The 27,854-nt window shown below is 38.9% G+C and overlaps 2 protein-coding genes across 4 annotated transcripts; one reads left to right on the forward strand and one right to left on the reverse strand.

The window, feature by feature from the left end:
* Positions 1-11,353: 11,353 nt before the first annotated feature.
* On the forward strand, positions 11,354-14,836 carry LOC116263520 (ethylene-responsive transcription factor ERF110-like). 2 transcript variants are annotated; one of them, XM_031643258.2, is made up of 2 exons: positions 11,354-11,875; positions 13,554-14,836. In XM_031643258.2, exons 1-2 carry the CDS (start codon positions 11,464-11,466, stop codon positions 14,129-14,131), a joined length of 990 nt encoding a protein of 329 aa, XP_031499118.1. In that variant the 5' UTR covers positions 11,354-11,463; the 3' UTR covers positions 14,132-14,836. The 2 variants fall into 2 exon arrangements, 1 of the variants encoding a protein (XP_031499118.1); XR_004174681.1 differs by lacking the exon at positions 11,354-11,875 and adding an exon at positions 11,885-13,463 and having other exon boundaries at positions 13,554-13,673.
* A 3,216-nt stretch (positions 14,837-18,052) lies between these two features.
* On the reverse strand, positions 18,053-20,221 carry LOC116263863 (histone-lysine N-methyltransferase ASHH1-like). 2 transcript variants are annotated; one of them, XM_031643669.2, is made up of 3 exons: positions 20,029-20,221; positions 19,837-19,888; positions 18,053-18,440 (listed from the first exon to the last, which is right to left on the reverse strand). In XM_031643669.2, the coding sequence occupies exons 1-3, from the start codon at positions 20,123-20,125 to the stop codon at positions 18,254-18,256; spliced, it is 336 nt and encodes a 111-aa protein (XP_031499529.1). In that variant the 5' UTR covers positions 20,126-20,221; the 3' UTR covers positions 18,053-18,253. The 2 variants fall into 2 exon arrangements, with proteins under 2 accessions (XP_031499529.1, XP_031499528.1); XM_031643668.2 differs by having other exon boundaries at positions 19,837-19,891.
* Between the last annotated feature and the right edge of the window lie 7,633 nt (positions 20,222-27,854).

Here is a 27,854-nt window from a genome sequence, read left to right on the forward strand (position 1 = left end):
TGTTGTAGAGCTTGGCCTTTGTACTCAGTTAGAAGCTTTTAAGTCGATTAGAACTTAAAAAGTGGTAAATGATTGCAGTATGGTGTGGAAAATCGGCATTGTCATTGGCTTGCTGATTGATATTAAAATAAAAAAAAAACAATTACAAATGTTCAAAATTATTTACAAATAAAACAACCTGTTTTTCGGAGCCCAGGTCTGAATAGCGTTTCAATACAAAGACATGAAAAATTCGTGTCCTCTATGAATTCATTTACATATGCCGCGCCGCTTCCCTTCGTGCTTTCATTTGGACGCGATTAATCTCAAAGGGGAAATCTTCCTTTCCATAAGCTTGTAATTTTAAATGAATTTCATTTGGTGCGTTTGTTTTGGGCAACAATGTGATGAAAACTGTGTTCTTTTTTGTCATTTACTGTACACTTTCATTCCACTTTGTTAACTCATTTATTTCTGTCCTTTTAAAAGCTCGAGTCATTCTATTTTACGACAAATTTATTATAGGCTAGTTTGAATCCTTAGGAAGCGTTTGATAGCAGGAACACTGCAAGAATATTTTATGAATTTGTGCCAAAGATTAAGGTAAGTTCATGAATTGGGACAGATTCATTAAGAATTAATGTTAACATTCCTAGTGTTCCTTTTTTTCAAGCAAGAATATTTTACGAATTTGTGCCAAGGATTAAGGTAAGTTCATGAATTGGGACAGATTCATTAAGAATTAATGTAACATTCCTAGTGTTCCTTTTTTCAAACATCCCTGATGAATTGTCAATGGTGATTATACGCACAAATTTTCCATTAACTCAAAAAATGAATTTGAAAGAATGCTTTAAATTACATTGAAGATTTTAACAAAAATGCACTTAAATTTGAACTTTTTTTTTATTTAACTACCTCTTTGGTGTTGCAAACCTGACCCTGCTGATACTCTTTTATACGTCGACAGATTGCATTTGTTACATTTTAAAACTTCATTCTACACTTATTTCCGACGACTGATGGGGCTAACTTGACCGCCAAATCTCCTCTTGAAAGATCTGAACATAAAAAATGCCGGAGTAGGAGAACAAGGCAAGGCAAACGAAGAGGAATTCATGGCAAAATGAGAGACTTCCGGCAAAAGCATGTCCCCCCAAGAATCGAAGTAGACCAAAACCTTTTCGTATTTTGAAATCTTGGCCTCTTAAACTATTCATGAATGAAATACCTTTTGAAGACATATAGCATACCTATTAAACTATACAGTGGGAAAGGAATATGTGTATGTCGAACTTAAGAAAAAGTTTATTTTCCTATTGACTATCTTGCTGCAAACCCAACCTTTTCCAAGTGTAATTGGTAATATGATAAGACTCTTTCTTTTTTTAAATCTTTATATTCTAAATTATTTTTCCTTTAAAGGAAAACTATTCTTGAAATGTGTGCCGCCGAGACGGCGTTAGATCATATCCTGTTGAATATACAACTCTGAATTGAAGACCTTTCATTGTCAATTTCTCTCTCTCTCTCTCTCTCCCTTTCACACACACACACACACAGAGCTTCATCCGGCATTTAGTGGGTGTTTGATAGTTTCATATTCTAGGATTAACCTATCTGATATATGCTTTTGCTGATATAGTACAATGTTTACATTAAAATATATGGCTCGCCAAACTAAGGATCTTAGGCGAGACATAAACTCCACACTTTCGTTTTACTTTTTAAATATTGAGAAAAAGTTTGATATAAAATCAAAAGAGAGAGGGTGCTCTAATCTTAGATCAATTGGTGACAAAATCAGTAAACAAATGCCGTTTGGAGCTTATGATCACCATGGCATTCACATGCCTTATGACCGGATTCAGAAGCAGCCCTTTTGCAGTAAGCAAGGTTGAAGTAGTTGGCCATGCTAGAGTTGAATTCAATTAAGTATTCCACGAATCAATCATCTGCGATGGTTATTCAAACTTATGAAGTGGACAAGTTCAATGAGAATCAATATATTGTGATACTTGAAGCTGCAGTTATTTGACTAAAGTTTCAGATTTTGGTGCTAGGAGAAAATCAAATCCAAGCATTGCATTTAGACTGCTGATTTTCAATGACTGGAACAAGTTCATGGATTATGGCCGGAGAATCCGACTTAAGCCGGATTAAGAGGCATAATCACACAAGCAATTCGGCCGTGCTTGGACTAATGATACGGTCTTCCGAATGCTGGCCGAGTTAGATCAATCCGAAGAATTTTGGTTCTTGGATCAAGATCAGGGCCTGTTGAAACTTGCAGTTGGTGAAAAGTTGAAAATGACCTGGTGCCACTCATTTGTGGATTTAGACCAACTTGATTGGTAGAACTATTGGAGGTCAATGTGAATCCTAAGTTGGATATACATGGGCTCGGTCAACGTTCAAAGTCAAACTCAAACCGATCCCACTATCAGCAGGAACCAACTACTATGTCAGGTTTTCAGGTCTGGCTGCTCTGTTATAACCAGATGCACAATATGGGGACATGACTCTAAAACAAATGCTTGAGAACTATGAAGAAAGTAGAATATCTCATTAGCTCCACATATTCTGCCATTGATCTCGGATCAAGACGGAGTTGGATCGGATAATCTGACCATGACCAAATGCATTTTGATGCAGATTTGGAGGGGGTCCAACTGCTTGACAACATTAGGAAGAAGGTTTTTCAGTTGATCTGCTTGAAAATCTCAGCTCCAAATGTTGAATCAGATCAAGACAAGTTCAGCTGTACCGTCCTTCTTGGAGTCGATCACAGGCCTGGGTCGACAAACTTTTACATATGGATCTAAATGGATTGGATTCAAGTTTCATGTGGCCATTACCAAATCCAAGTAATGCATGGGCGTTGGCTAATTGGATTCAGATTCATAATCCATAAAAAGTACTTACATAATCTGGAAGTTTCATAATTTGTATGCTTACATAATCTGTAAACTTACATGTATATATATATGTATATACAATGTACAAATTTCATGGTCTTCCCACGCGTTATGCTTTTCCCTTGTTGGTCAAGACCTAGGCACCAAACAACGTGCACCGGCAATATACCGGAATCGATGCTCTCACCAAACAAAAGTTTCAGTCTCAATTGAAATCTACCACTTCAACTAAAAGGACCAAAAAGAAGAAGAAAAAGAGAATTGGTAGTGGAATGAAATCATGGTCAAAGATCTATAGCATACAATTGCAATTGTGGTATGAAAAATGGCTACTGCCAGATCCTAGTGAGTTGACAAGTCTTAGGGCAGGCTGGTCAAGTGGCCTTGGCTCTAGCTGGGTCAAACTTGCAGCTAAAACCCACTGAGTCTGACAGGATCTAGGCATACCAAGTTTAACTTAATTTGAATATGGTCTAACCGGATTTGAATTCAGTTCAGATGGTATCACATAAAACCGGATTCCAGATCTGACTTTTGTTGAATTCAGATTTTCTGCACCAATTTGGGATCTGCTGGGTCCCAATTTAGGTGGAACAGTTCATATGGGGATGAAAAATTTTAGTGAAAAAAGAACTTGGTTCCATAGCTAACTATTCGTCCCTGCTCTCCCAACCACTATGGGTCGAGTTAGGCATGGCTAGCAGAAAGTGGTCTGACGTGATGGGTCGGTTCAGTTCGGTGCGGTGGGCTCAGTTTGGCAGACTAGGTTAGCGGCATGGTGCCTCTGTTCTGACCTTTCGAGAAATTGGGCATCAGAAGCAGAGCACTATATAGGTTGCTAGCATAGTTTGGATTGAAGAATTTGCATGAGAAATGCCATAAGTGCTTGCTAATTTTTGAGATATGAAAATAATAAGTCTCCTTCTATAATGCCGTAAGCTCCACTGATATGTTTTCGAGATAAAGACCACATATCGCTTCTATGGTCAAACAACATATGATTATTATTGACATTTTTAATATGGTCTAATGGAGGGAAGCCACCTCATTCTTGGAGCACATTTTGTCTAAAAAGTGTGATGCTATTGAACTACAGGTGTTCCATTTGTTAACCAACTGATTTTGACTGGACTTTCATGGTCCCCTTTTTTTTTGTCTCTTTCCTTTATATATGTAGAACCATTTATTTGTCAAAATAACAGAGCCGTCTGATCTTTAAATCAAATGCAGCTTAGATTATATACCTTTCTTGTGTATATATACCAGAAAAATCAACGGTGCAGAATGCTAGATGATTAAAATTTAAAAATTTAGTGTCGAAATTAACATAAAACCGTCACTAATACCAATGCAGTGGCTATTTCAATTGGTCGCCTACTTTATGTTCAAAAGGAAAATCTTGAGGTTCTTTCAAAGGGAAGAGTTTGTTTAGAAGCAAAAGTAGCTTCATTTTTTTCCTTCTCCTCCTCAAGGAAAAGCCAAGTTGGTTTTGAAATGGACCTTATCCTAAATTTATATGTGGAAAAGGTGGACCTAATGGCTTTTGCTGGTCCATCTTCAAAGTAGGTCTTCTCATGTTTTGTATTTATCATATATCATGTGGGTGGTTTGTCAAATTTGCCCTAGAAACGGGCTTTATGATGCAAGAAATGATAAGAAGAATAATATTATGTTCCACACATGCACCATATTTTCCTTCTACGGAACATGGTATGATTGCAGATGATTTATTCAATAAATACCTGATATAATTGACAATGTTTAAAACAATAAAAACATTATTGCCTAAACCTTGTGGTATATAAATATGTGTAATAAGAAATAATGTTTGTTCTAACCAAACAGCTTCTAAAATAGGACTAGTCGAACAGGGCGAAGCCTTTCTCATTTCCTCTACCCACATGGTCTACCGTTGCTTCGGAACCTATGTAGGAGTGCTACACCCATCAAATCAAGCGACGAACATCCATCATTTACAATATAAAGGAATGACAATCACAAGAATTGAACTGATAACCAAACTTTTACTACCCACCACCTTTCACGACTTAGACATACCATGGATCCATATCTGATCTTCATAGCTCAAAATCAATCCACTTATGTGTTTGATTGAGGCATGAACTCCACTAACCATGGCTTCTTTCTTCTGCCATTGGAAAAACAACGACTCAATTAAGTCGGCAAATAATCTCAAGGCAACATTGTTCTCTTATGAGGCGGCTACTGAAAATTCCTGTTTTTTCTTAGCTTTTCCACGTTTGCTGGCGACAAAACATGGCGACAAAATAAATAGTATTTGTCCTTGCACTGTCGAATTTTGACGTCCCATTGTGGTCAGTCAGGTCTCTCTCATTTAATAAATAACAGGAATAAACAGTAAAAAAAAAGAGCAGCTTAGAGTCCAAAAATTTGTGATCTTTGACAAAGACAAGAATTTAGTAGAAATCAGGCGTCAGTAAATGTAATAATAGTACAAACCAGAAGGGGTGCCGTGAAACATGGCCGGTCTTCATTTACTAGACAAAACATGTACCGTATAACAACCACATGGATGGGACGTCAGGGTGCAATATTGTTATGACATCAGGCATGGGACAGGACAAACACGTCATAAACTTACCAGTTAAAGAATAATGCCCCCTTCATGTATGTACGCATGTATGGCCGTGTATATTTCCAAAGTATAATAATAATAATTGTGGGAAATGATGCACCTTAAGAAATTGGGACTACATAACGTGAGGTTTAAGGCAACGTATTCTTGAGGAAAGAATAGTAATGTTTAAAACTGCTTCATAATCAATAAACTATGGATAAACAGACAGCTTCTATTAGATGCATCTAAATGATGCAGCCAAATCCGGACCAAGCGTTTCATTTGTCATTTATTCAGTGGTCACAAATTGGGTTGTAGAAATTGTTTAGTTTCTATTAATATGTATATATTATTAGTTGCAAACATATTATCATCAAAGTATAACACCCCAAAATCAAGAACTTACTCCCACTAATCCTAAAATATACTCATCCATCAATTATGTTTTTTTGTAAATATAAAAGTTACAATGACTTTAGAAAACTTGACATAAAATTGTCAAGAAGTTTATTGAAGTTCATAAATTGACTTGTTAAACTTGCAAATCAAATGGTCTGTATTACTGCTGGAAAACAACGTTTTCTTCATCCATCTATGATCCAAATTCATTATAAAAAAGACCCATGAAGCATACTGGGCCACCTGAAATTGAATTAGTTAAACGAGAGTCCTTTTAGTGGGTCCAAGTTTGGGCAGCTATCACCTAAATATTTGGAAGAGTGACTAATAAAAACATTTTCTTCTTGTTGGGATGTAAGACAAAAGACAAGTTACTAATCAAAGGTGTTGTTCAGATCCCAATTCCATTTCAAATTCCCCATCTCTTGTTTCTACTGGACGAAACTAACTTCCAAACAAACAATTTAATCTAAAGATAGCAGAACCCCTGAGACATCGAAAGCAGACCATGTACTTTGGAAGGGGGTAAGAAGACGAGTGAGCGTTTCGGCCTTCTTTTGAGAAACCCACTCACCGAAAATTGCTTCACTTAGGACAAGAACTTCGGGTCCACCATTGGATCTGGTACAAGAGGTAAAATCCAAGGCCGGGCCGTGTTTGAATCAAATGACAAAAAAAACAGTCAAATCTAATTGGATTGGGAATGAATCGTCCAAATCCAATGTGGACCATTTTGGGAGAGAAAAAGAGAAATGTTGGGGACCTGGATGATTGTGATCCACCGCGTAAACAGCGCACTGCAACTCTGCAACGTCGTCCTCACCAAGAGACGGCAGTGGCCGTGGGCCTCGGCCGTGGCCCATATCCTGACGGCGGTCGGTGGGATTTGGTGCTTTCTTCTTTTTTTGCGGCAGTGAGTAAAGGCTGAACGTTAAAAGGGAGTCGGTGGCTCGCGTGTATCTCGTGCAAAAAGACTAAGAAGCAGAAGAGGATCATGCTTATCTATCTCCCTTTTGGACCCATCCATCGCAAGAATCAGCTTTCTTTCACAAAGATTTAAAAAAGAAAAGGGTAATAGAAGGATAGACTCTCGAATTATCTTGAAAAACTAAGAACTAGATCTTACACAACTCTTATTTTTGCATAATATTGGTAAAAAAAGTGCTAACAAAAACCAAGTGGGTATGTACAAAGAATAACGATAACTTTAGTATTATGACATTTTACCTGCGACGATGAAATATGCAAACGCAAAATGTTGTAACAAACAACCGATTTTATGAATGGATTATTATGATTGGCTTTCAACTAATGCTGCTTGATTGATTTTTTTTCTCAAGAAACCACTGATTTTCATTTGAAACCAAGAAATAATATAGTGACAGTTCAGTGGACCCAGAAAGGATCTCCTAAAACATGAATGGTTCGCATGAGCAATTGCCCGTGCAAGCCCACGTGTGCCTCTGTTAACACTTTCTTTTTTTTGACTTATCAGGTCCATAGATAGTAAAAAGAAAAAAAATAAATAAATGTTGATTAGGAATACTTAGATTCCTGCTTTAACTCAATCAAATTCGATGCAGTCATATTCAAATTCAAACTCTGGGTTCACACTTCACACCAAAACTAAATTTGCATCCGTCTAGCATAATTTTCATAATATACGTAAGGATTGGGGTTAGATCTTATCAGTAGTCCATTATTTGATTTAATTAACGCAATAACTTGTTTTAAAACTCATTTAAATGGCAATTTTGCGCAAATAGTAAAGTTTCTCAGTTGCATCACTGCCGTTGGAAACATTATTATTTTTTTTTTGGAAAGCAATATTATTTTTGTAGACTTCAAAAATACAAATCAAACGAATAAAAGGGTTCCGGTTCTCGATGTACCATTGACTGGAAGTCGGCAATGGAAAAAAAGTAAAATAATTCCTGGTAAAGTAAAAAATAATTAGGAAGGATGAGAGAAGCGGGTCAGGGAATTTGTGGATCTGCTCCGTTTAGTGGTTATGTCGGTATGAGAAGGAACTCAATTCGAATCCGAATTCTTCTGTCCGGCCGTCAATTACTTTTAAAAGGGGGCACCGTAAAATTACCATTTTAGGCTTCAAGTATGCAATAGACATGGCCTGAATGACAATAATGGCCTTTTGATTAAGGGTGCTTCGGTTCTAAGAAATCATACCAAGGTCTTACTCTTCATGGAGCGAATAAATGACGTTAAAAAGCTGAATATACATCACGATAAAAACCTACCATATATATCTGATGAAAGCAATTTCATTAAAATGGCTACTATTTGTTTAAAATGCAAGAACGGAAATTTCACAAAAATGCTATCTAAAATTAATAAAATTGCAAAAGAAGGCGGACTAACGTGAAAAATGCATACAGCCTCAAGAACTTCACGATATTATTAAAGGAACATTTGATCACTCGACATACTAGAATTTCAGATCTTTGATTTTCAATACGGTAAGTAAATCTTCCGTTTTAAAATCCACTAGTCTCAAATGAGCTACACGTTTGACTTGAGATCCTAAAATTTGATGTGTAATGAGGATCATAAATCCGTGCTCTTTTTAAAACTATAAATTAAATGTGGGCTCTATGTAAAAACAATCTCCCCAAGATTTTTCTTTTTTTTTTTTTGAGAAAAAACGGCCTATTCTTTTAGACTTCAAACAGAATTAAATACGGGCTCTACATAAAAACAATGTCGTCAAGATTTTGTTTGGAAAAAAACCTTTGAAATTAGAGATTAACAATAGTCTAATAGACTGCAAACACTTTAATTGGTAGGTGTTATTCTCCTACATTTTATACAGTGTAGAGCTTGCATTTAATGTCAGAATCAGGAGCTCGAGTCCAAGAGTGGGTTGAATTGTTATATTTAAGATGACAGTGAGATACTGAATCAATCCTAAACCTAGACTTCGGTGAAAGCGGCGGACAAAAACAAAAAAAAAAAGGATTTGAACTCAAAAGAGAGGAACCGTCCGGCAGATCAGAGTAGTCGACATCTTTGCTTTTGGCAGAAGCTCAATTAGTCATGTGGAGAACGCAGGCAAATTCGTAACGGGTCTGGATCCGGATCGACATCTGTCCGGTCCCACCCACGAAATTGCTTGGAACTTTGGTGGCTAAAAACAGATAAAGACGAAGGCGGGACCGATCACGTTTCGTATTCTTCTCCCTAATATTAATGCAACCGCCTTTGGAGGTGAACAAATTTGGACCTCTACTTTTCGGGTTAACAGTTCAAGAACCGACTAAACTAAGGTTTTAGGACCGTCGCGTTGCGTTGACCACCGTCCACGGCGACGTCACACCGATATTTGATCCCGGAAAAGAATGTCCGACCTCACCAACTGACAAGGGACGTATGGAAACACAGAGATGTTCTTTTGACTACCACGTTGCTTATATAGAATGTGGTTGTTGGAAATGATATATTAATAATGTGAGCCAAAGATATCATGAAGCAATTGTTTGGTAACAGGAGCAGTTTGCTGTTGTTTTGTATTTCACTAATAGATCTAAATCTCATGAACAGTAAGCAATTGATTGGTAACAGGAGCAGTTTGCTGTTGTTTTGTGTTTCACTAATAGATCTAAATCTCATGAACAGTAAGCAATTGATTGGTAATAAGAGCAGTTTGCTGTTGTTTTGTGTTTCACTAATAGATCTAAATCTCATGAACAGTAAGCAATTGATTGGTAATAGGAGCAGTTTGCTGTTGTTTTGTGTTTCACTAATAGATCTAAATCTCATGAACAGTAAGCAATTGATTGGTAACAGGAGCAGTTTGCTGTTGTTTTGTGTTTCACTAATAGATCTAAATCTCATGAACAGTAAGAATATTTTGTTACTGTTGCCAAACAATCTGCCAGACTTGTTTCTTTTGGAGCTTGTGCAGTTTTTGTTTGGTGCTGAACTAATCGACTGCGGTCTTATGGTTGTTGCTGCTGATGCAAAACTTTTCATCTACCAAGAAGCATGCATGTTGTCTGCATTACAGTTGCCTTTTCTCTGTTGCGGATCGAATCCTGGAAGCGACTAAAGGACAACACGTATTGACGGTGCAACTCGGTTGTTGATGACCTCCATGACGGCCTTTGGCTCCATTTGCCATTTCTTCTCCGTGGAGGCAAGCTCCATGGCCCTTCGGAAACTCGAGGGCCGTACACTCCAAGAATGACCTCCATGACAGCCGTGGTTACTCCTAAATCAAGCCCGAGCAGGGCATATTCGTCCTTTCATCTTGACATTCCCCCAATTTAGCCTGGTTCATAATACCGTATAAGGGCATACATGTCATTTCACTTAATTGAAGGCCAGATAGATATTCCCGGCCCCTAGTGTGTGAAACCGACCCGGCCGACTCCGCGAACCTACTAGAGTCGGAGACCTTCCTCAAAGTACGAGAACTTTTGACATAAAAAAAAAAAATTTATTTAAAAATTTGAGCACCGAGATTTAGAAAACAAGATATATAGACAAAATTCTTGTATTCTGTTTTGTTTTGATTATGCAAGTTAAACGTCGAATGGGGAATATAAATTAGTCGGCATTATTACTTGCTTATTTGAATTGCATTTTTCAATAAACATTTCCAATTGCGTTGAATATGTTCCCTTACATTTTACTTTTGCGCTGAGCAAAGCCATTATTTAGGACCAACCATTCTTATAATGTGCTCAAAGTGATCGCTTCCATTAATTTTCTTCTTCGATAAGCTTGATTACGGAGAACACACACAATATATATATATATATTGTCTATATGTGATATACTAAAGTGGAAATCCGCTTTTAATCGATGAAATCTGCCCTTTATCAAGCATCGTGTATGTTCTGGGATGAATGATTAAAATGGTAGGCTTATGTTCTTTCTTACTTGGTTTTGGTTGATCTAAAACTCCTTGCTGGATTGAGTGGGAGCAAATTAAATTGGAAGATAACCAACATAAGATAAGGTGTGGTATTTACGTTCAAAAGATTATGAATGTGTGGTAAACAATAACATTTTTTTAGATGTGCAATTGTAAAATCAGGACAGTCAATTTGTTTGGCTTTTAAAATTTTCTTCTTACAACATCAATTTGGTATTGGTGTGTGTGTTCTTAGAGATTCAAACTAATTGTATCTTATGTTATTATTTTGTAAGATTTTTTTTTTCAAACTGAGGAGTATCATGTTCCACTTTCAAAATAGGTTTCATATATATATATATATAAACACATACATGCACCTTTTTTTATAAATGAAAAGAAAAAAGTTAAACGCTCTCTGCTAAAATAGATATAAGACAGTGAAATTTACAAAAAGAATGAGCTCACTAATTTAACTCAAAAAGTCCTAATCGTTGGTGTGAAGTATAATTTGGCGGGTCCGACGGGAACTGTTCCTATGGCGGCGCCATTTGAATTTCAGAAATGTATAAAATTTGGTATTCATCGGCAAATTCTTCGTTTGTGGATCTGCTCTCACACGTTCTCTCCCTTCCGAGTCCGTGTTCTTTTGACTGCGCCGCCGCCATCAAGAGAAGGCTGTCTATACGTGCATGAAAGTGGCGGAACGGCGGGATCCCAGCAAAGCTCGGCACCAAACCCCCGCCGGATGGGGCGACGTCAAAACAGAGGTGGTTTCTCCGTCCGCGGTGGGGGAGGAAATACAGTATCCATTTATCGGCAGCGACGAGGAAATGACACTGATGGTATCGGCGCTGACGCATGTCGTCTCCGGGGCGACTTCCCCTCCGCCGGTCGAGCTGGACTGGTTCACTCCCCGTTTTGGAGGAGGGACGATGGTGGCTGGAAGCTCTTCTTCCGGCCTTAAGCGGCAGAGGGAGGAGTCGCAGGCCGTGCCGCAGCAAGAACGGGCGCCGGTCCGGCAAGTCGTCGGGACGGACGAAATGGGCACCGGTTCTTCCCTTCTTCCTCAACAGTTCAGGCCTGCTTCTTTCTCTTCACAAGGTAAGTAGTTCGGATTGCCGTTATTGTGGTTGTGAGGGATGCGGAAAATTAATGACCTACAGCTTCAGCAGATTCTCCTAGCAGAATGCCTTAGACGATCGATTTTGTTAGAATGATCTTTAGGTTCCGATGGGTCTTCCTCTTCTCTCTGTCCTGTGCCTTCGAGGTCCACTGGAAATACGTCCCGTACCATGTTCATCTTCAGTGATATGATTGTCGATCCAAAATGAGCCAATGATTATCGTTTTATTAGGCAGAAGTTAGGAAGCATCTTCACCGATTATATATATGTTCACGGCATTAAGCGTGAGTTCAGGCAACATCTTTAAAGCATCTTTCTTTTCAAGGGGATATGCATGTACATATATTGATGGATAACGATATATATTGAATTCGTTGTGCCAAACAAAAAGAAAGTGTAAAGCTTAAGGCATGTAATGGGAAAATAATTGCCTATATGATGGGTCTAAATCTAGGGACTTTAGATTCTGGTTTCCAGCAGGGCGAAGGTAATCAAACTTGTTGTGACATTATTCAGCCTCATATTTTAAGGAGTGCAGCTCTTCATCTTCTAGTTGTTTACGCAACTTTTTACCTGCCAACTATTCAATTCTCACTAGAAATTGCAGGGTGAATACGTTTCTCCGAATCAGGAAAGTTAGTCCATTACGACAGGTGGAACCAATGATCTCCCCCTCTTTCTCTCTCTCTCTCTCTCTCTCTCGTGTTAATGTGCTTATGTTGAAAGGATAAAGACAACCTAATTCTGGTACTTCTTTTCAAGTTAGATTTGAACAGCCTGCAGGTCTCCATCTCTCTTTTGTCAATTAGGTAAAGCTAAAACCTGTCCTCTCCTCAGATGGTCAAATTCCCAGCTTTACATCACAGTCAGTACCATTCAAACCTCAAAATTCTTGCTTGCCAAGGATAGCCCGCACACAAATTTCTAGAAACTAGACGAGTCCCCACACAAGGAGGCATAAAATCTTATTCTGTACTCCTCTTCAGAGGACCTTTCCATATCTACTTCGACCAGATCTTTAACATTGACTGCTCTTCCTCTGATCCCCGAGACCCATGCCATTAATATAATCTTCGGCATTCTTATCACCACCACCAACCAAAGTCTTTAAAAACCACAGATCAGGAAGTGCTTTAGAGGAAAATACCACTTGAAATTTTACTCTCCACTAGCCAAAAGATTTATAAAAACAGCCTCTGCTGTCCAATCTCCAGACGCAAATAGCACTTCACTGCCCTTTCTCTTTCCCCTATCTTCTTTAGCCTAACTGCCATAATCCTCAATTATTCCTTGGCCGGATCCTTGATTGTTGAGGGCAAAGAACAGTTGAGTAGCGAAGTTGCTTGAAGTCGAAAAACTGGAGAACATCATTCATTTGCTTCTGTGTCATTCCGTCGAATCATTAATCCCCTTGCGAACCCTTCTGCAGCATAGCGGTTTTGATGATGATTACTCCAGCAAAACCACTGTTTTGATTCAACGATCGACCCCTTAAAACCATCTGTCGATTTGATTCACTTGATCTTGAGCTACTTCTTAGTTCTTTCTTTTATAGTCCCCTTTCAAGTACGAATTGTTTTGAAGCAGAAACTTGTTTAGAGTCGAGTTGATCACCTGTATTGACCATGAATTCCGGCGATTTTTCCATTAATGAAGGGGAACAGAGCTCAAGGAGCACGGCGGCCGCGGAAGGGGCAGCTACGAGCGGCGAGGGTCGGCGAAGGTACAGAGGGGTCAGGCAACGGCCATGGGGAAAATGGGCAGCGGAGATCAGGGACCCCCACAAGGCCGCTAGGGTGTGGCTCGGCACCTTCGACACCGCCGAGGCCGCCGCGCGGGCCTACGACGAGGCAGCCCTCCGCTTCAGGGGTAGCCGCGCGAAGCTTAACTTCCCCGAGCGCGTTCACCTCCAGCCACCTCCGGCGAGCTTCGTAACCACCACCAGTCAGGTTCAGAGCGCCCCGGCCGTCACTTTGTCCGGCTTGTCAGCGTCGAGCTCCGTCGATGACTACTCGTCGTATTTCCAGCTGCTACAGAGCTCCGGTGGTGCTTACGAACAGTTCCAGAGCTTCCCTCCACAGTATCGCTACGCGGCTACTCCCAGCAGCTCGACCTCCAGTCCCGTTGAACGGCCGGCAGCTGGCGAGCGTAACCTCGGGAATCCACAGCCGGAAGAGAGCTTTCCGGCAACTTCTTGGCCTCGACCGCCCTGGTTCCCTCCAGCTTCCGGTTGACGTTCTTTCCCTTCTCCCTTATCTTTTTCTATTGTTGTATTGATTTTAGCAAGCAGGTCCCTCGTCAATATTTTTTTTTTCCCAAAATCTTTTACATTGTGAAAAATAAACGAAGGAAAAATATACAGTCAAAAATTTCGCCTTGAAACATTGTGCTAGCAACTTTGCTCGAATTTGGATGTCATTCGATATTTTCGATTCGAATCCGACTTCAAGAAATCGGATTTAGGAAACAAGATTCGCATCCAACTAATAATCAGGATATGGTATAAAGTTCTCCTACTCCTACTCAATTCGGTGGACATCCGCACATATCAGAGGCTGGATATGATTTTCTATATATTCAAAGTCGAATCCGATTCTAGACTTTGTTCTGAATTCGATCCGTTAACATGCTTGCCCAAGAAGTGCCTTAGAAATGGAGGAATGAGCCGTACACCTGGCAGTGCTTCAGCATCACGTGAGGTGCTGATGGAAGAGTGCTTACGTGATTCTTAAGTTTGGATCTTACATGGACGGGTTGGGTCAGAGGCGGAGCCACATAAGCATGTTTTTTTTTTCTTTTAATTTTTTTATATTAACATTTTTAAATATTTATTACACTATATCCTCTTCTTGAACATACCATATATGTGTCCTTTCAAATTTCTTTTTTCTGGTTTCACCACTGGATTGGGTATTGAGAATCAAGATTTAGAATATAAAATGGAACGATTGGGGAAAACTGATAATGTTTCCATCATTTTCGAGACTGCAGCGAATCGAACGGGCTGATTTTTTTTCTACTTCGTTTTAGAATGGAGGATGAATCTGTCGCACTCTGGAACCTTTCGCTGTTCTAGAAAAATGAAGACTCGATGTGCTCAATATGTGGTATGTGGTATGTGCTACAAGATTTGGAACTCTAAGAACTTCATTTCCAAGCAACAGAACGAGTAGCTCATTTATATCCGAACGTTTTGGAGGGTACGACCTTATGAATTCGATTGAGGTCTTAGGTAAGAAAAATAACATTGAATATATAACAATCTAACCACTCTTGGGCTCGGGCCTCTATCTTATTAAGGATCGCCCTTTATAAGTTCTTGAAGATCTCTCACAATCTTCAATACAGAACTAATACACGCGTATGGAATCCTAAGTTGAATGTTGAATCTACTCTGATACCACTATAACAATCCAACCACTCATGGGCTCGGGCCTTTGGTTTGACAGATCCCAACCCGCCTCCTACCAGTTTTGACTCCAGTCTCAAAAAGGCTAGAAACCAAGATAATCATTTCATTAAAGATCGCCCTTTATAAGTCCTTGAAGATTTCTCACAATCTTCAATACGCGACTAAACTTTTGAAGTATTACCGAATATAATACTAAAGTTTGACGTTTTGGTATCAGCATGCGCCATTCAAAGTTTGATGCAAATTGAATCAGTCAAACAATAAATATAACAAGCAGGGTCTTAAACTTATGATTGACCGGCCAAAGGAAACATAGTAGCTTCCACGTATAATTCGAAGAAAAAGGATAGAGTACTCATCTTCGCACGATACCTACTTCACTTGATCTACATAAAATAAACAAAGGCGCTGGACGAAAGGAAAGAGTGTGTCGCTTCCACCCCAAAGAAATTCTCCAACCTTTGAATCTTGACTTTCTACCAAATCATTAATTATTCAAATGGCAGCCCCAGACCTGCGCCGCCCACCAACTTAAACCCACATATCCAATCTCATTTAATAAGCCGTTCACAATTGACGACAATATAGGAAGCCCTCATTGATAAGCAACTTGAGAAAGACGCAGAATTGAGCAGACATCGTTTTCTTTCCACAACAAGCGCGCTCGAGAAGTGCAGGTTCCCGTTTTAGTATAGAAAGCCGGATACCGTAGATTAGACTATGTGCATGGTTTCACATGTACATGTTATTGTAGTGGCGGAAAGAAGAATTTAATTGATAAGGACACGTTTTTCCCTTTTTCTTTGTTGACAAAAAAACTCAACTGCAAATATCATACGTTAAATATGCCAAGGTGGAGGAAGTAGAAGAATAGCTTAAGTTAATTGCGGTGGAACACTTCAAAACCAGGTTGACTTGACCTTGGAAAGGCTAAGCATAAGAAGAGATCCACATATACTTAACTTAAAACTCCTGAATCTTCTACGAAAAGATAAAGATGTCACCTACATGGAATATAAGGCTGGGAGAGGAACGAGAATAAAGATAAAATTCCATTCCACCTGTCAATGCTGACAACAAGCCCTCTTGTTAAGAGCCCAGAGTCATTGAAAGTGAATTCAGTGTGTAGGAAACAGAGTAGAACCAAACTAGAAAGACAAAAACTAGAACTTCAAAACCAGGTTTTGAAAGCAAAACCTGGTGTTACCTCTAAAACCATGTTTTTGGAGTGTGTAGGTGCCACGAAGAAAACCCAGTTTTGTAAAAAAGAGTGAAAAACCTGATTCCCCTCAAGTTATTCAAAAATCAGGTTTTGATGTGCCACAAAAAAAAAACAAAGGTTTTAAAACTCATTAACAAACTTGGTTTTCATGAAACCTATTTTTTACAAAACTATGTTAGAGGAAGGTATCATCCAAACGCCCCCTTAGTCTTGAAACATGTAACCTAAAAGACATTGATTCCTCAAGAGAGATTCACCACCTGGTTCCTAAAAAGAGTTTCTTCAATGGAGCTTCGGAATGTCTTTCACGAAGGAAGTAAACCATCACTGCCACGCTAATTCAAAACCTTGATAAAAGCAAAACTGTAATACCACATTGTCATATACATGCGTTAAGACTTGATAAATTTAAAGCTGACAACCATCTACATCATGTGGATCCATCATTCCACTAGACCGTTCCATAACCTCCGTTGAATTAGCAACAGTTTATAATGTGGCAATGGTTAACAGTGGATGGATTTTCGAATTTTAGCCATCCAACAACTATCCAACATCCAGCAGCATTGACTTTCTATATATATATATATATAACTAGCTGTTGCCTGTTGGCAAGTAGCCAAAGCAACTAGCTAGTTAGTTAGAAAGTGAAATAGTAGCCTAAGCAGGTAACTAATTGATTAGTTAGAAATTAGGAACTGGGAGCTTGTAACACACACGCAGACATATCATACATAAAACATAACGTTTTGCAATAATTTCTTCTCACTTTAGTACAAGTATCTTTCTGCATTAACACATAAAATTGATAAGGTGTGTGTGTGTGTGTGGGTGATAATACACAATGGAGATCAAAAAAAAGAAAAAGAACTACAGACTTTCATGTTATACAGTGCAGAAGATATGAATACAGCATCACATTTTGGAGCACAGAAAACGTATGTAGAACTTGATGTTGTAGAGGAAAGGAACATATACACTACAAAGCACGAAATAAAAGAAGACAAAAAGTATGTAAATAGGTAGAGCTTCACCTTTTAGAGAACAGAAAACATATATACAGTTACACATTTAGAGTCTTAGACCTTAACCTTTTGGGGAGAGAGAGAGAGAGCCAAAAATGATAGAAAGCTGGAGAACCTAGGTTATAGGTTGAAATAGAAGGAAAAGGCCAAAAAAAGGAAAAAAAATCTATTTATAACATCTATAATTATCTAAATCAAATACGATGTTAACAAATTCACATTTGACAATTGGAAGAGCATCTAATTTTAGCAAGGGCTCAAAATCACATTTGACATTTTAGAAAGGCATCACGTTTTAAAAAGGGCTTATATCAATGACTAGTCAGCCAACTCGAATGGGCCCACTTGACTTGGAGGCAGAGACTAATCAGGCGAACTGGCACCTAGCCCGACTAGCGACTAGATGGACTGACTAATCGCTATCTGACAATTAAGACGTTGAGTAATTTCTTCTTCTTCTTCTTCTGAAAAAAAAAAAAACCTTAAACAGAGCCACTTTAACAACGATATCTTATCATAAGATCCTACTACCTTTTCTTATGATTGCTGCAGGTCCAGCAACACTTATCAGAGATTCATATAATGAAACACTATAAATGTTGAAATGTACTATGGACAAGCCCATCGGGCAAATCCAACTCAGCATTCGCCACTAAAATCTTGAAATCAGTGCATTGTGCTGTACCATTTAATAGCACTAATCATATAATGACCTTTTGTGATTAACCTGATTCTTGCAATATTCACCACAAGGACAGAACCCAGGTGTACATTCTGTGCTTGTCAATACGTTCAGGCACCTTTCACCGCATGCACTTTCAGGATCATCAGCAATATATTTGCAATTGCATATAGGAATATCTTGTTTCTTTTGCTTTAGATGCCTGAGCAGGACAAAAAATGAATAAGCAAACTCTTTCATCAGAAAGAAAAAAAACAAAACAAAACAAAACAAAAACGTTGCCCCTTGAGAGGAAAAATGAGATAATACATGTATGAAGGAAGTTAAGAACTGCAAAAAGAAAAATGGACAAAACTCAAACATGAACAACTACCATGAGAACTTCGGCAAATAAAATCATAAAACAGCATACATCTCCGCCCTGACCAAATCTTCTCGTGAGAGCAGTAAGGAAAACATCAAGTTAAAATCATGTAAAATTTGACTCATGTAGTAACAATGTGAGGATTCGCAGAGTTGAATGATGAGGACTACATCATTTGATGTAATTACATGCATGAAGCACATCTTGGCATGAAATCAGCAACAGTATGATGCCACATACATAAAGCACAAAATTTTGAGTTCCTTCTCACAGTTTAGTCCACATAAAGGGTCAGCGGCTTCCACATAAAGGTTTCCAAAGGCAAGTAACACCTCTCCCAGTTCCTAGATTCATTGACAACTCCAGTGATTTGGCTTTCAGGTGCTCTTTATAAAGAAAGTGACAACAACTGCGAGTTCTTCTGTAAAACTTGTTATTGACCAAGAATATCCTTGTATCTACACTTGGATCATCTCTTCCAGAGAAAAACCCAAGAAAATACACAGTACCATCCTACCAGTATGCACATGAAGATGCCAAAACAATGTAGACAAAAAAGTAGCCCGACCAATAGTGTACATTTCTGATCAGCCGAAAAAGACGTATACAGGCCTCCAAATACCTTGGAAGCAGATGAAGAAACAACAATTTTGGAAACGATGTCTTTATGCAGGAAGTTTCTTGACCACATATGTTTTTAGTTCCATGATATGGACTCAGAGATCAACATATTTCTGAGACTTAGAGGCTGCAGTCGAGCTGGAGCTGGAGGAGAAGGGAGACAATCCTCGCAGTTGCACGAAAAATTTCAAGGACAGGCACTTCCGATAAGGGATGGATACAACCAAGCAACACGCCTCCGCTCTAGTCGCCTACGTTAAACAAAAGGGCCGCTGCCTTATCAGATTGGGCTGCAACAGTACTTTACTTTCGTCGAAAAGATGAACAGCAAAGGAAGCCGCAGCAAAACCTTCTACGACTATTCATGGCACCACAGAAGTGTAAGGTATGTGCGTTACTCGAAATACTTGATGACCCAAATCCAAATTATTCTGATAATAGAGATGAGCAACTTTGCTTTGCGCGGAGCCCTCTAATTCTACATTAATTACGAATTCACAAAATTCCTCATGGACGATAACTTGACCCACTGCGCATTACTTTGCAGCTCACACCATAAAATTTGTAAAATGAAATGCTAAGTAAAAGCAAACTTGAGAGCCAACAAACTCACTTCCTATGCAGAAATTCGTTCCTCTCGATGTGCTTAAAATGCGCCGGCATATCTCCTTGTCCATCCAGACAAAAGACCGTAACAATACGATAGACCGGAAAATTCGTAAAACCATAAGAAAGCAAAGAGTTCAAATGAAAGGACATGAAGCGAACGATTAAAAGACCCTTCGCCAAAGAGAGAGGTGCTTACCTTCTGCATCCTGAGAAAAAAAGGGAGATAAACTTTGCTCCAATTCCCTTCGGAACGAAGTAGAATTTTTTTCTTTTTCAAGATTTGGGCTTCGCATGAGGAAGAAGCGCCGACGCAGCAGTGGCGCCTGCTTCTCGATAGCCCTAACGGGCAGAAACCGCGAAAAGTCCGACTCTTATTTTTTTTTTTTTTTTTCACCACTAATTATAATTCCAGAATATGGCGAGGATTTCCGAGTTTATAATGAAACGTTTTACGAGCCAAAAAAAAAAAAAAAACGGAAAGCAAACCAAAAAAAAAAAAATCTCCCTTTGTATTCAAGAAGTTTGACAATGGGAAAACTTGTTCCTATTTCCTGAATCCGTACCGAACAGGGTTATAGGACATTGTATTATAGACTTATAGTGTTTTATGAATATGTTGTAAGTTTTTAGATAGATTGCCAACCAGTGTAATAGAATTGCTTGGTAATGAAAACAGTAAAATAGTATTCAATTGTTTCATTTATTCACATTAAAATTTAGGGCAAATTTATGGAATGATGTGCGACAGTGCTCTATAAATGTATCCAAACTTGGGGTTAAATGCATGAAATGAAATAGTATGTTACTACTGCAATCACCATAGAATCACAATTCCCTAATAAAAGCCTAAATTTATGCTTTTAAGTTAATGTTCAATTTTACAATGTGTTCTCAAGATGCATCTCAAATTATAGTTTCTCATCATTTTTTATTCCTTTTAAATATATACACAATTACCAAAAACATTGTCAATATGTATTTATTAAAATTCAAAATGCCGCCTAAAGGTTGGGTAATAAACAACCACTGCCCAAAATTTGGATAATTAGGAACCGCTGCTGGGTAAAAAAACTAAGGCCCGGCATGTAAAAAAGCGGAGCAGTCTCGCCGCGGCTCCCTTCGCCGTCTCCCTCCAATTTCTCTCGCTCGCGGTTTCATTTTCGCACCGGCCGACCGTACTCACAGGTATATCTCTTTGGCCGCCCTCGCCCTCTTCGTCTGTCTCTTTGTATCTCTCTCCGTCAAGGACGTCCATCCGACATGCCCTCTCTCTCTTTTTCCGTCGAGGAAGAGCAGCGCCTTCTAGTTCTCCCCCCTCTCTCGCCTGCTCTATCTTGTTCTCTCTGCTGCAAACATTGTTGCTCCTTATTTTACAGTGCTGCTCCTCCCTTTTCCTTTCAGTTTCTCCTGGATCATGTGTTTCACTTTTAAATAAAAATATATTTTTGCGAGTAGAGGTAGAAATTGCTAATCTCTTTAGGTCAGAATTTGTTTAAACAGAATCTGTTTAGGTTAGTCCTTCGGAGTTTGCTAATCTTTTCCATGCAGACATTGCTAGTCATGGCACCAAATTTGTTCACTAGCTAGTAACTGGTCATGATAATGGGTTCTCCCAGCACTTCCACTTGCATGACTTTCTATTTTCGGCTGAATATGATGCTCAACATAGATATTCATGTCTATTATTTTCAGTTTGAGTGGAGATTTTAGTTCATGCATTAACTGATAGTTTTTCGCATTGTTTAAGAGTGTTCTCCGATAACATACTGTTATAGGATGTTGACATGCATGTTTGCATTCGATCATGTCAGCTTTTCGATTTGATGTGTTATTACAACGGCACAACCGGATTACGCGTGAAACTACATTTACAGGCTGTGCGTGCAACTGCAGCCTCATTGAAGTCTTAAGAACTGTTAAAAAGTGTTGCAGTGCTCTAGAAACCAATAAGGAGGTACTTTTGCTTGGTTACCTAGGTTTGAGTTTAAGTTTTTAATGGTTAACTGCTGATATAGTTGCCAAAACATTTGGTGCTGTGGTCATGGATTCGTGGAGCAATTGAACTACATGTAGAAGGCATTGATAAGACAGGATGCTAGGATAAAAGATCTTTTGCGTATAGAAGGTATTGCTAAGATATGCCGGTTTGTGGATAACCTCACATTCGTTTGGATTGTTCTCAATCTGTTTACGTGATCGTGGATATAACTTTGTGTCTTTGCATGGTGAATACAACTTGGTTGTGGGTTACATTGGCCCTATGTCACCATGGTACGCAGAGTTGACCCGCGTACTGGTATCGGTACGTGGTGGTACGTTTGGACCCAATACCAGATCTCTTCACCCTCTTGAGTTTCTTTGATTGTTTGGGCAGCGGCGGCAACGGACGGTGAGTGGACGATGTTCGGTTTCTTCATTAGGCAGTTGTTAGGGTTGCTGCTGCTGTTGGCAGCTGACGACGGGCGTCCGGCGGGAGCTTGGGCAGTGGCTGGCGATTGGCGACGGGCGGCGACTCATTGATGACAGGTTTGGTACATCTAATGGCTGCCTAATATGCGAAATTTCTGTACTATTTTTGGTGCTACCATCTTCCGTTCCATCAAATGGGGGATCTCCAGTGACATCAAGCACAACTTGTGTGGTTCTTCCTTTGCTTTCCGTTCTTGCATTGCTAGTGCTTGACTCTCTTCCACCAGATTTTGATGACTTGATTTTCTTTTCCTGTCTATGCTCACTCTCCAGCTCTTTTGCTGAATCCCTAACATCAGAGCAATGTCCCTTGTTAGTTGGGCCTTCTCCAAACTCCTGAATTTCCTGCCGTTCTTTCATTTTCGTCTTTTTTGTTGCTATTTCATTTTTATCAACCTCTACTGTACTTATGGCACCAGGATTTACCTTGCATTCACCGTCGAATGGATAGGGACTTTGGTCCTTCAACTTTTTTGCAAAATTATTATCATATTCCCTGTTGTCATCCTCGTACATGATATGTGGCAGAACATCTATCTTTACTTTCTTGGAAGCATTGTGATTATCCAGTTGAGACTCTTTCTTACACTTGGATTTTGAGTGCAAACCTTGCATATGCCCTTGTCGAGTTTTCAGACATGTTTGTACATGTTTGTTAAATGAACCATGTGAGGTGGATGAGGAGGATGCTGCGGAGGTGGAAAGAAGAGGAAAAAGAATAAAAAGAATGATCTAGTTTATTTACGTTTTTTTTTATGAGATTATACTTAAGAACTATGAAAGGAACATTTTATGTTTTCAGAACTATAAAAGAAACATTGTCTTATTTTGTTGTGATATCATTTGTTTTTTTCAAAATTTTCAAATTTTTATTTAAAAAATATAATTATCGCCTTAGCTGTATTAATATTTGCAAAAATGTCGTACCCATACTCGTACCTAGGTGACATTGATTGGCCTATGTAAGATGATTAATATGAGATAAATGTGTTTTTTATATTGTTGTTTACTTAAATAGTTGTTGTTTTAGTCGGTTTTTTTTATTTTTGTTCATGTGTTAACAGATATCATATAATTTACTATCTTGATCCTGAGGACCTGAAGCTTATGCTTCAATGCCACAAGGTGTATACCTCGCATCGTCCACATCACATTTAACAACATTGGTCATTGCGGACAGCAACCTCACACTGCATCACTGTTCCTGCCGGCACTTAGTCATTTGGTCACAGATTCAATGTGCCATGTTACGGCTCAGGTTATATCATCAGAAACCGTCTCTCTTTCGTTGGTGTCCTCCATCTTCAAACCATTCCTCTCCTCTGACAACGGCACTAGCGCTGAGGTCTCGCCTGCCTCAAACGGTCGTCTGCTGCTGTTGATGAGCTCATTCAGGTCAAAGCCGTTAAATCTAAAGGTGGTGCTGAAGGAGACCAATGCACTGGTCATGAGACCCAGAGAAGAAGGCACTTCATGATGGGCATGGTAGGAGTGAAGGCAAGAAGCGACTAGGCCTTGAGGGAGACATTGTAGTTGTCAAGAGGGGGCAGTAAGTCTGACAAGCTCGGGAAGGTAGGTTGGAGAGAATGTGCGGGACACCGGCAAAGTGTAGATGGGGATAGGAGACCAAAATCAAAGCGCTCGCAAAGCGAAGTGGTGGGCTTGGATGATACTATGAAGGGCCATAGGCATAAGAAACGTGAGAAAAACCTAGAAAGCTTAGATGGGAGTCACCAGCCAGATGCATTGGAGAGGGATTCCGGCAAAGAGCAAAAGGAAAGGGAGGACGAGGTTCCGGAGAAAGAACATGGCAGCAGGAAGCACAAGATGCGCCATAAAGTTCACCATGTCGTGGATCAGAACATGCCAACAAATCAGCATGAGAAAGAGCTGTGGGAAAAGCACATGAAAGAACCGAGTAACAGGGACAAGAGATACCAACAAGTTCAAGAAATTGCGCAAGTTGAAGACCCAACAGTCAATGGTGAAACAGAAAAGAAATAGAAGAGGAAGAAAAGGATTGAAGAAGGCGAAGATGGAGGGCAGGAGAATGAGCTGCGTAGGGACAAGAAAAAAATAAGGAAATAAAACCAGGAGCTTCACCACTGATGACCCCTTTTTCATGGTTCCACCTCTCTGAGAGGTTTCCAGTACTCATTTTTATTTTCCTGTCTGAGTTTCTGGTTTACCAAATAAAATACAAGGTTGATGTTAACTTCATGTATTACAATCTGCTAAGGCGCAAATTGGCTCTCAGTTATGATTTTTATAATTATGAACATCAGTTATGTCTTCCGCTGTTACCAGATAAACGGTTACTTGTTTGTAATTTCTCCTTGCTATGTTATTGACTTATTGCCCTGCTTTGCTGCCGAATTGCCTGATATTAAACTTGTGCAGTTCTATTGTCAGTTACAGGTGAAACTGGTTCACTCCACACCCATTTTGTTGCCAAGTTTGTTCTCAGACAAACCTAATGTTTAACATATAAGATGGCATTGATTGGAACCTAAAACTTGACAGCCTACTTGTACCTGTTATGTATTCTTGGTGGTGGCATTTGATTCATGGTATTGAGTGAGCAGTGCTCTACAGAAAGTACTAATTTCTACAATCTGGCGTCTGAGAAGAGAAAGGAAAAAAGAGCAGTATATTCTTTTTGATTTCGTTGTTATCCTGGCTAATGAAAAGATGTTTATGTTGTAATCAGGAAATGTAAACATGATGTTGCCTACCTGGCTCATCAAAAACCTGTTTTATGTCCTAATCCAGAAGACATGTTCTGATGCTTCTAAAATATGGGAAGTGTCTAGCCAATAGATGGATCCACCATCTGGGACAACTCAGCTGTTTGCTGAATCTGGTGATCAGCATCATCTGACGAGTCAGTTGGCTATGTAGGATTAATTTATTCAAGCTTACATAGCTCCTGCCTTGTGCTAAATGGCGCTGTTTTATCCTGGGCTCCAGGCCTGGTTCTCGCTTCAGTTGTACTCGTTACCTTGCTATTATAATACCTTGCTATCTATTGGCTAGACACTACCCAAAAATGAAAAAGAGGAGTGGGGAATATATTTTTGCATGTTAAGTCCCTTCCTGCACCAATTTGCTCTGTGTTTTTCTCCTTTTCCCTTCATTTCTCATTGTGTCCAATACTGACAGTCAGTAATATGTATCTCTTTGAGGGTTTTATGATCGTCCTAAACATTTTCAGCAATAAAATTTTAGCTAACTTCAATGTCAAGATGTGGCATTTTTGTTTTCATTTCCTCTATTCTGATGCAATCTTAGGTGGATGGTCTTGTGTTACTCTTAAAAGATATCTAAATGTGATACAATTTCATAATCTAATACTTGATTTCTTTAAAGTAAATCATATAGAGTATTTTTGCACTGAAATGAAGACGACAGCACTTCATCCTAGTTATTCTTTTAAAAGTACCTGTTGATGTTTAAGCAGTACACTGTATGTGCGTGCACATCTGTGTGTGTGTGTATGTGCATGCTGTCTGTGTAGGATTTGTGGATCTTGTGTCATTATATGCTGGATCGAGTTGTAAGCAAAATAACTAATTTTGGATTTATTGTAGAAATTTTGAGATTAAAGTCCAAATATGTGCTTAGTTCTTTTGGTAGAGCTTTAGCAGAGCATAGGTAGAACCAAGTTCATGGTATGCGAACACACAGTTGACTGCTGGTCTTTGAATCTTTTCATTTCTTTTTTGTGATGGAAAGAAGTGGTTGAAAAGGATGATGAGATCCTCGGATGTTCACTATGGTGCAACCATAATCTCCATTAAGATTGATTTTCCAGTCAGATACTGGTTCTCTTGCTTGCTTTTAGATAAGTGTTTCAAGATGATGCAGCTGTTTTATACAATAATAAGATTTCTTATAGATGAATAGTTTTTTTCTATGAACATCCTCATAGAACCATCCCCCCAAAATCTTGGACTTCGGTAATCGAGAAAGCACTTTCTTCACTTTGTGGCTCTTGAATGTTCTAGCCTGAAAGAACTCTCTAGATTTTATTCAGGAAGGTAACTATTCTACCGGCTGTGGCAAAAAATATTAGAAGCTATAGTTTTGCTTCTATTCAACTATCTTATAGTTTTGTCCTTGCACTCAACAATTCAAACTTGAGATTTGCAATGCTTCTCATCGTAGAACTATCTTTGATTTTGCAAGCAAGATGCACATCATGCATTGTATTTTCACAAATGTATCTTCTTTATGATCTGAATTGAAATTAATGTCTTCAATTTCCATTTGTTACCACAAGCCAACATACAAAAAGTGAAGGTGGTTAATAATAACAAAACTGCTCTTTTATTGTTGATTTCCCTTCTTAAGATCATGTTCTACAGTCCCAATTCATTGACATTCAATATTTGGGCATTTCTGCAATTTGCACTTCCAGTGAACATTTCAAAACTTCAACCATTTTTTTTATGCCCTTTTTTTGTCCAATTTAAAGCATATGTATTCACTATGTTTCATTTAGATTCCCAGCTTTTATCTTCTAATTTTACCATGTTTCTTGTTTAACCCTGAATACATTATTGTGTGTTGTTTTGTACAAATTTGTTAATGGGTATGCCGTCGGTGGAATTTCGGAAAATTTCCTTTTCTTCCCCTACCATTTCAGTCTTCAAGATGGCGTTTCCCCTTTTTGTCCCATGGCTCTGCAAGTTAGTATTTGTCAAGACAGGAATTTGTGCATTCTTGCTCTGCTACTTGGTTCAGAATTACAGATGCATCGGTGGCTGCAATTGCCTTGGGCTGTAATTTTCCTGAGTTCTTATATCTTAGTAGGTATATTTGGTCCTTTGGTTAAGTGTATTTATTGTTGAAAGAAATGGAAATAGATGACTGTAGCCATGCTAAAAAATTTCTTTCCTTGGTCATTCCTTGTTACTTTGCTCTCCAACAATACCATTTACTGGAAAAAAAAATCCCTATTTGACGGGGCTTCCGTTGCATGACCATGAGCTAGCCACCTGCATTATCTTTCTGGGCAGCTGTAATCCAGTGCTACAGGATATTTCCTTCAATGGGGCAATAGCAATCAGGTGCTATTTACCAGCGCTTCATTCTTGGAGCATAAGGTAGAGCATGGTTTCAAGCAGCCTTTTAAGAAGTCCAGATAGAATAAAAAAGTTTGAACGAAGGGAGTAAAAACCCATCATCTTTTATACAATTTTTAATGGACATAAGAAGCTTTTGAAATAAAACAAGCACAAGATCTGAAACCAATTTTTTGATTATCATGTATTTATTGCCCATTATCATGTATTTATTGCCGTAAGGTTATTTGTGTTATTGAACCTAATATAGACGTTATAACTACACATGCAACTAAGCACTTTGCCCTCCTTACTTGGGTACTCAACAAACAAATCCAAGCTATATAAAGCTCTTCATAGCTACTGTCTTCTTTAAATTAATACAACTTCAAACTGCAAAGTGCTTTGTTAAGACTACATTCAATTAAATTGGAAGGTTATCATTCTCCTTTTCTGATGCACGTTCCCGACGCGCAACAGTTAAGGG

This window comes from Nymphaea colorata, chromosome 11, assembly GCF_008831285.2.
Source record: "Nymphaea colorata isolate Beijing-Zhang1983 chromosome 11, ASM883128v2, whole genome shotgun sequence".
NCBI classification, from domain to species: Eukaryota; Viridiplantae; Streptophyta; class Magnoliopsida; order Nymphaeales; family Nymphaeaceae; genus Nymphaea; species Nymphaea colorata.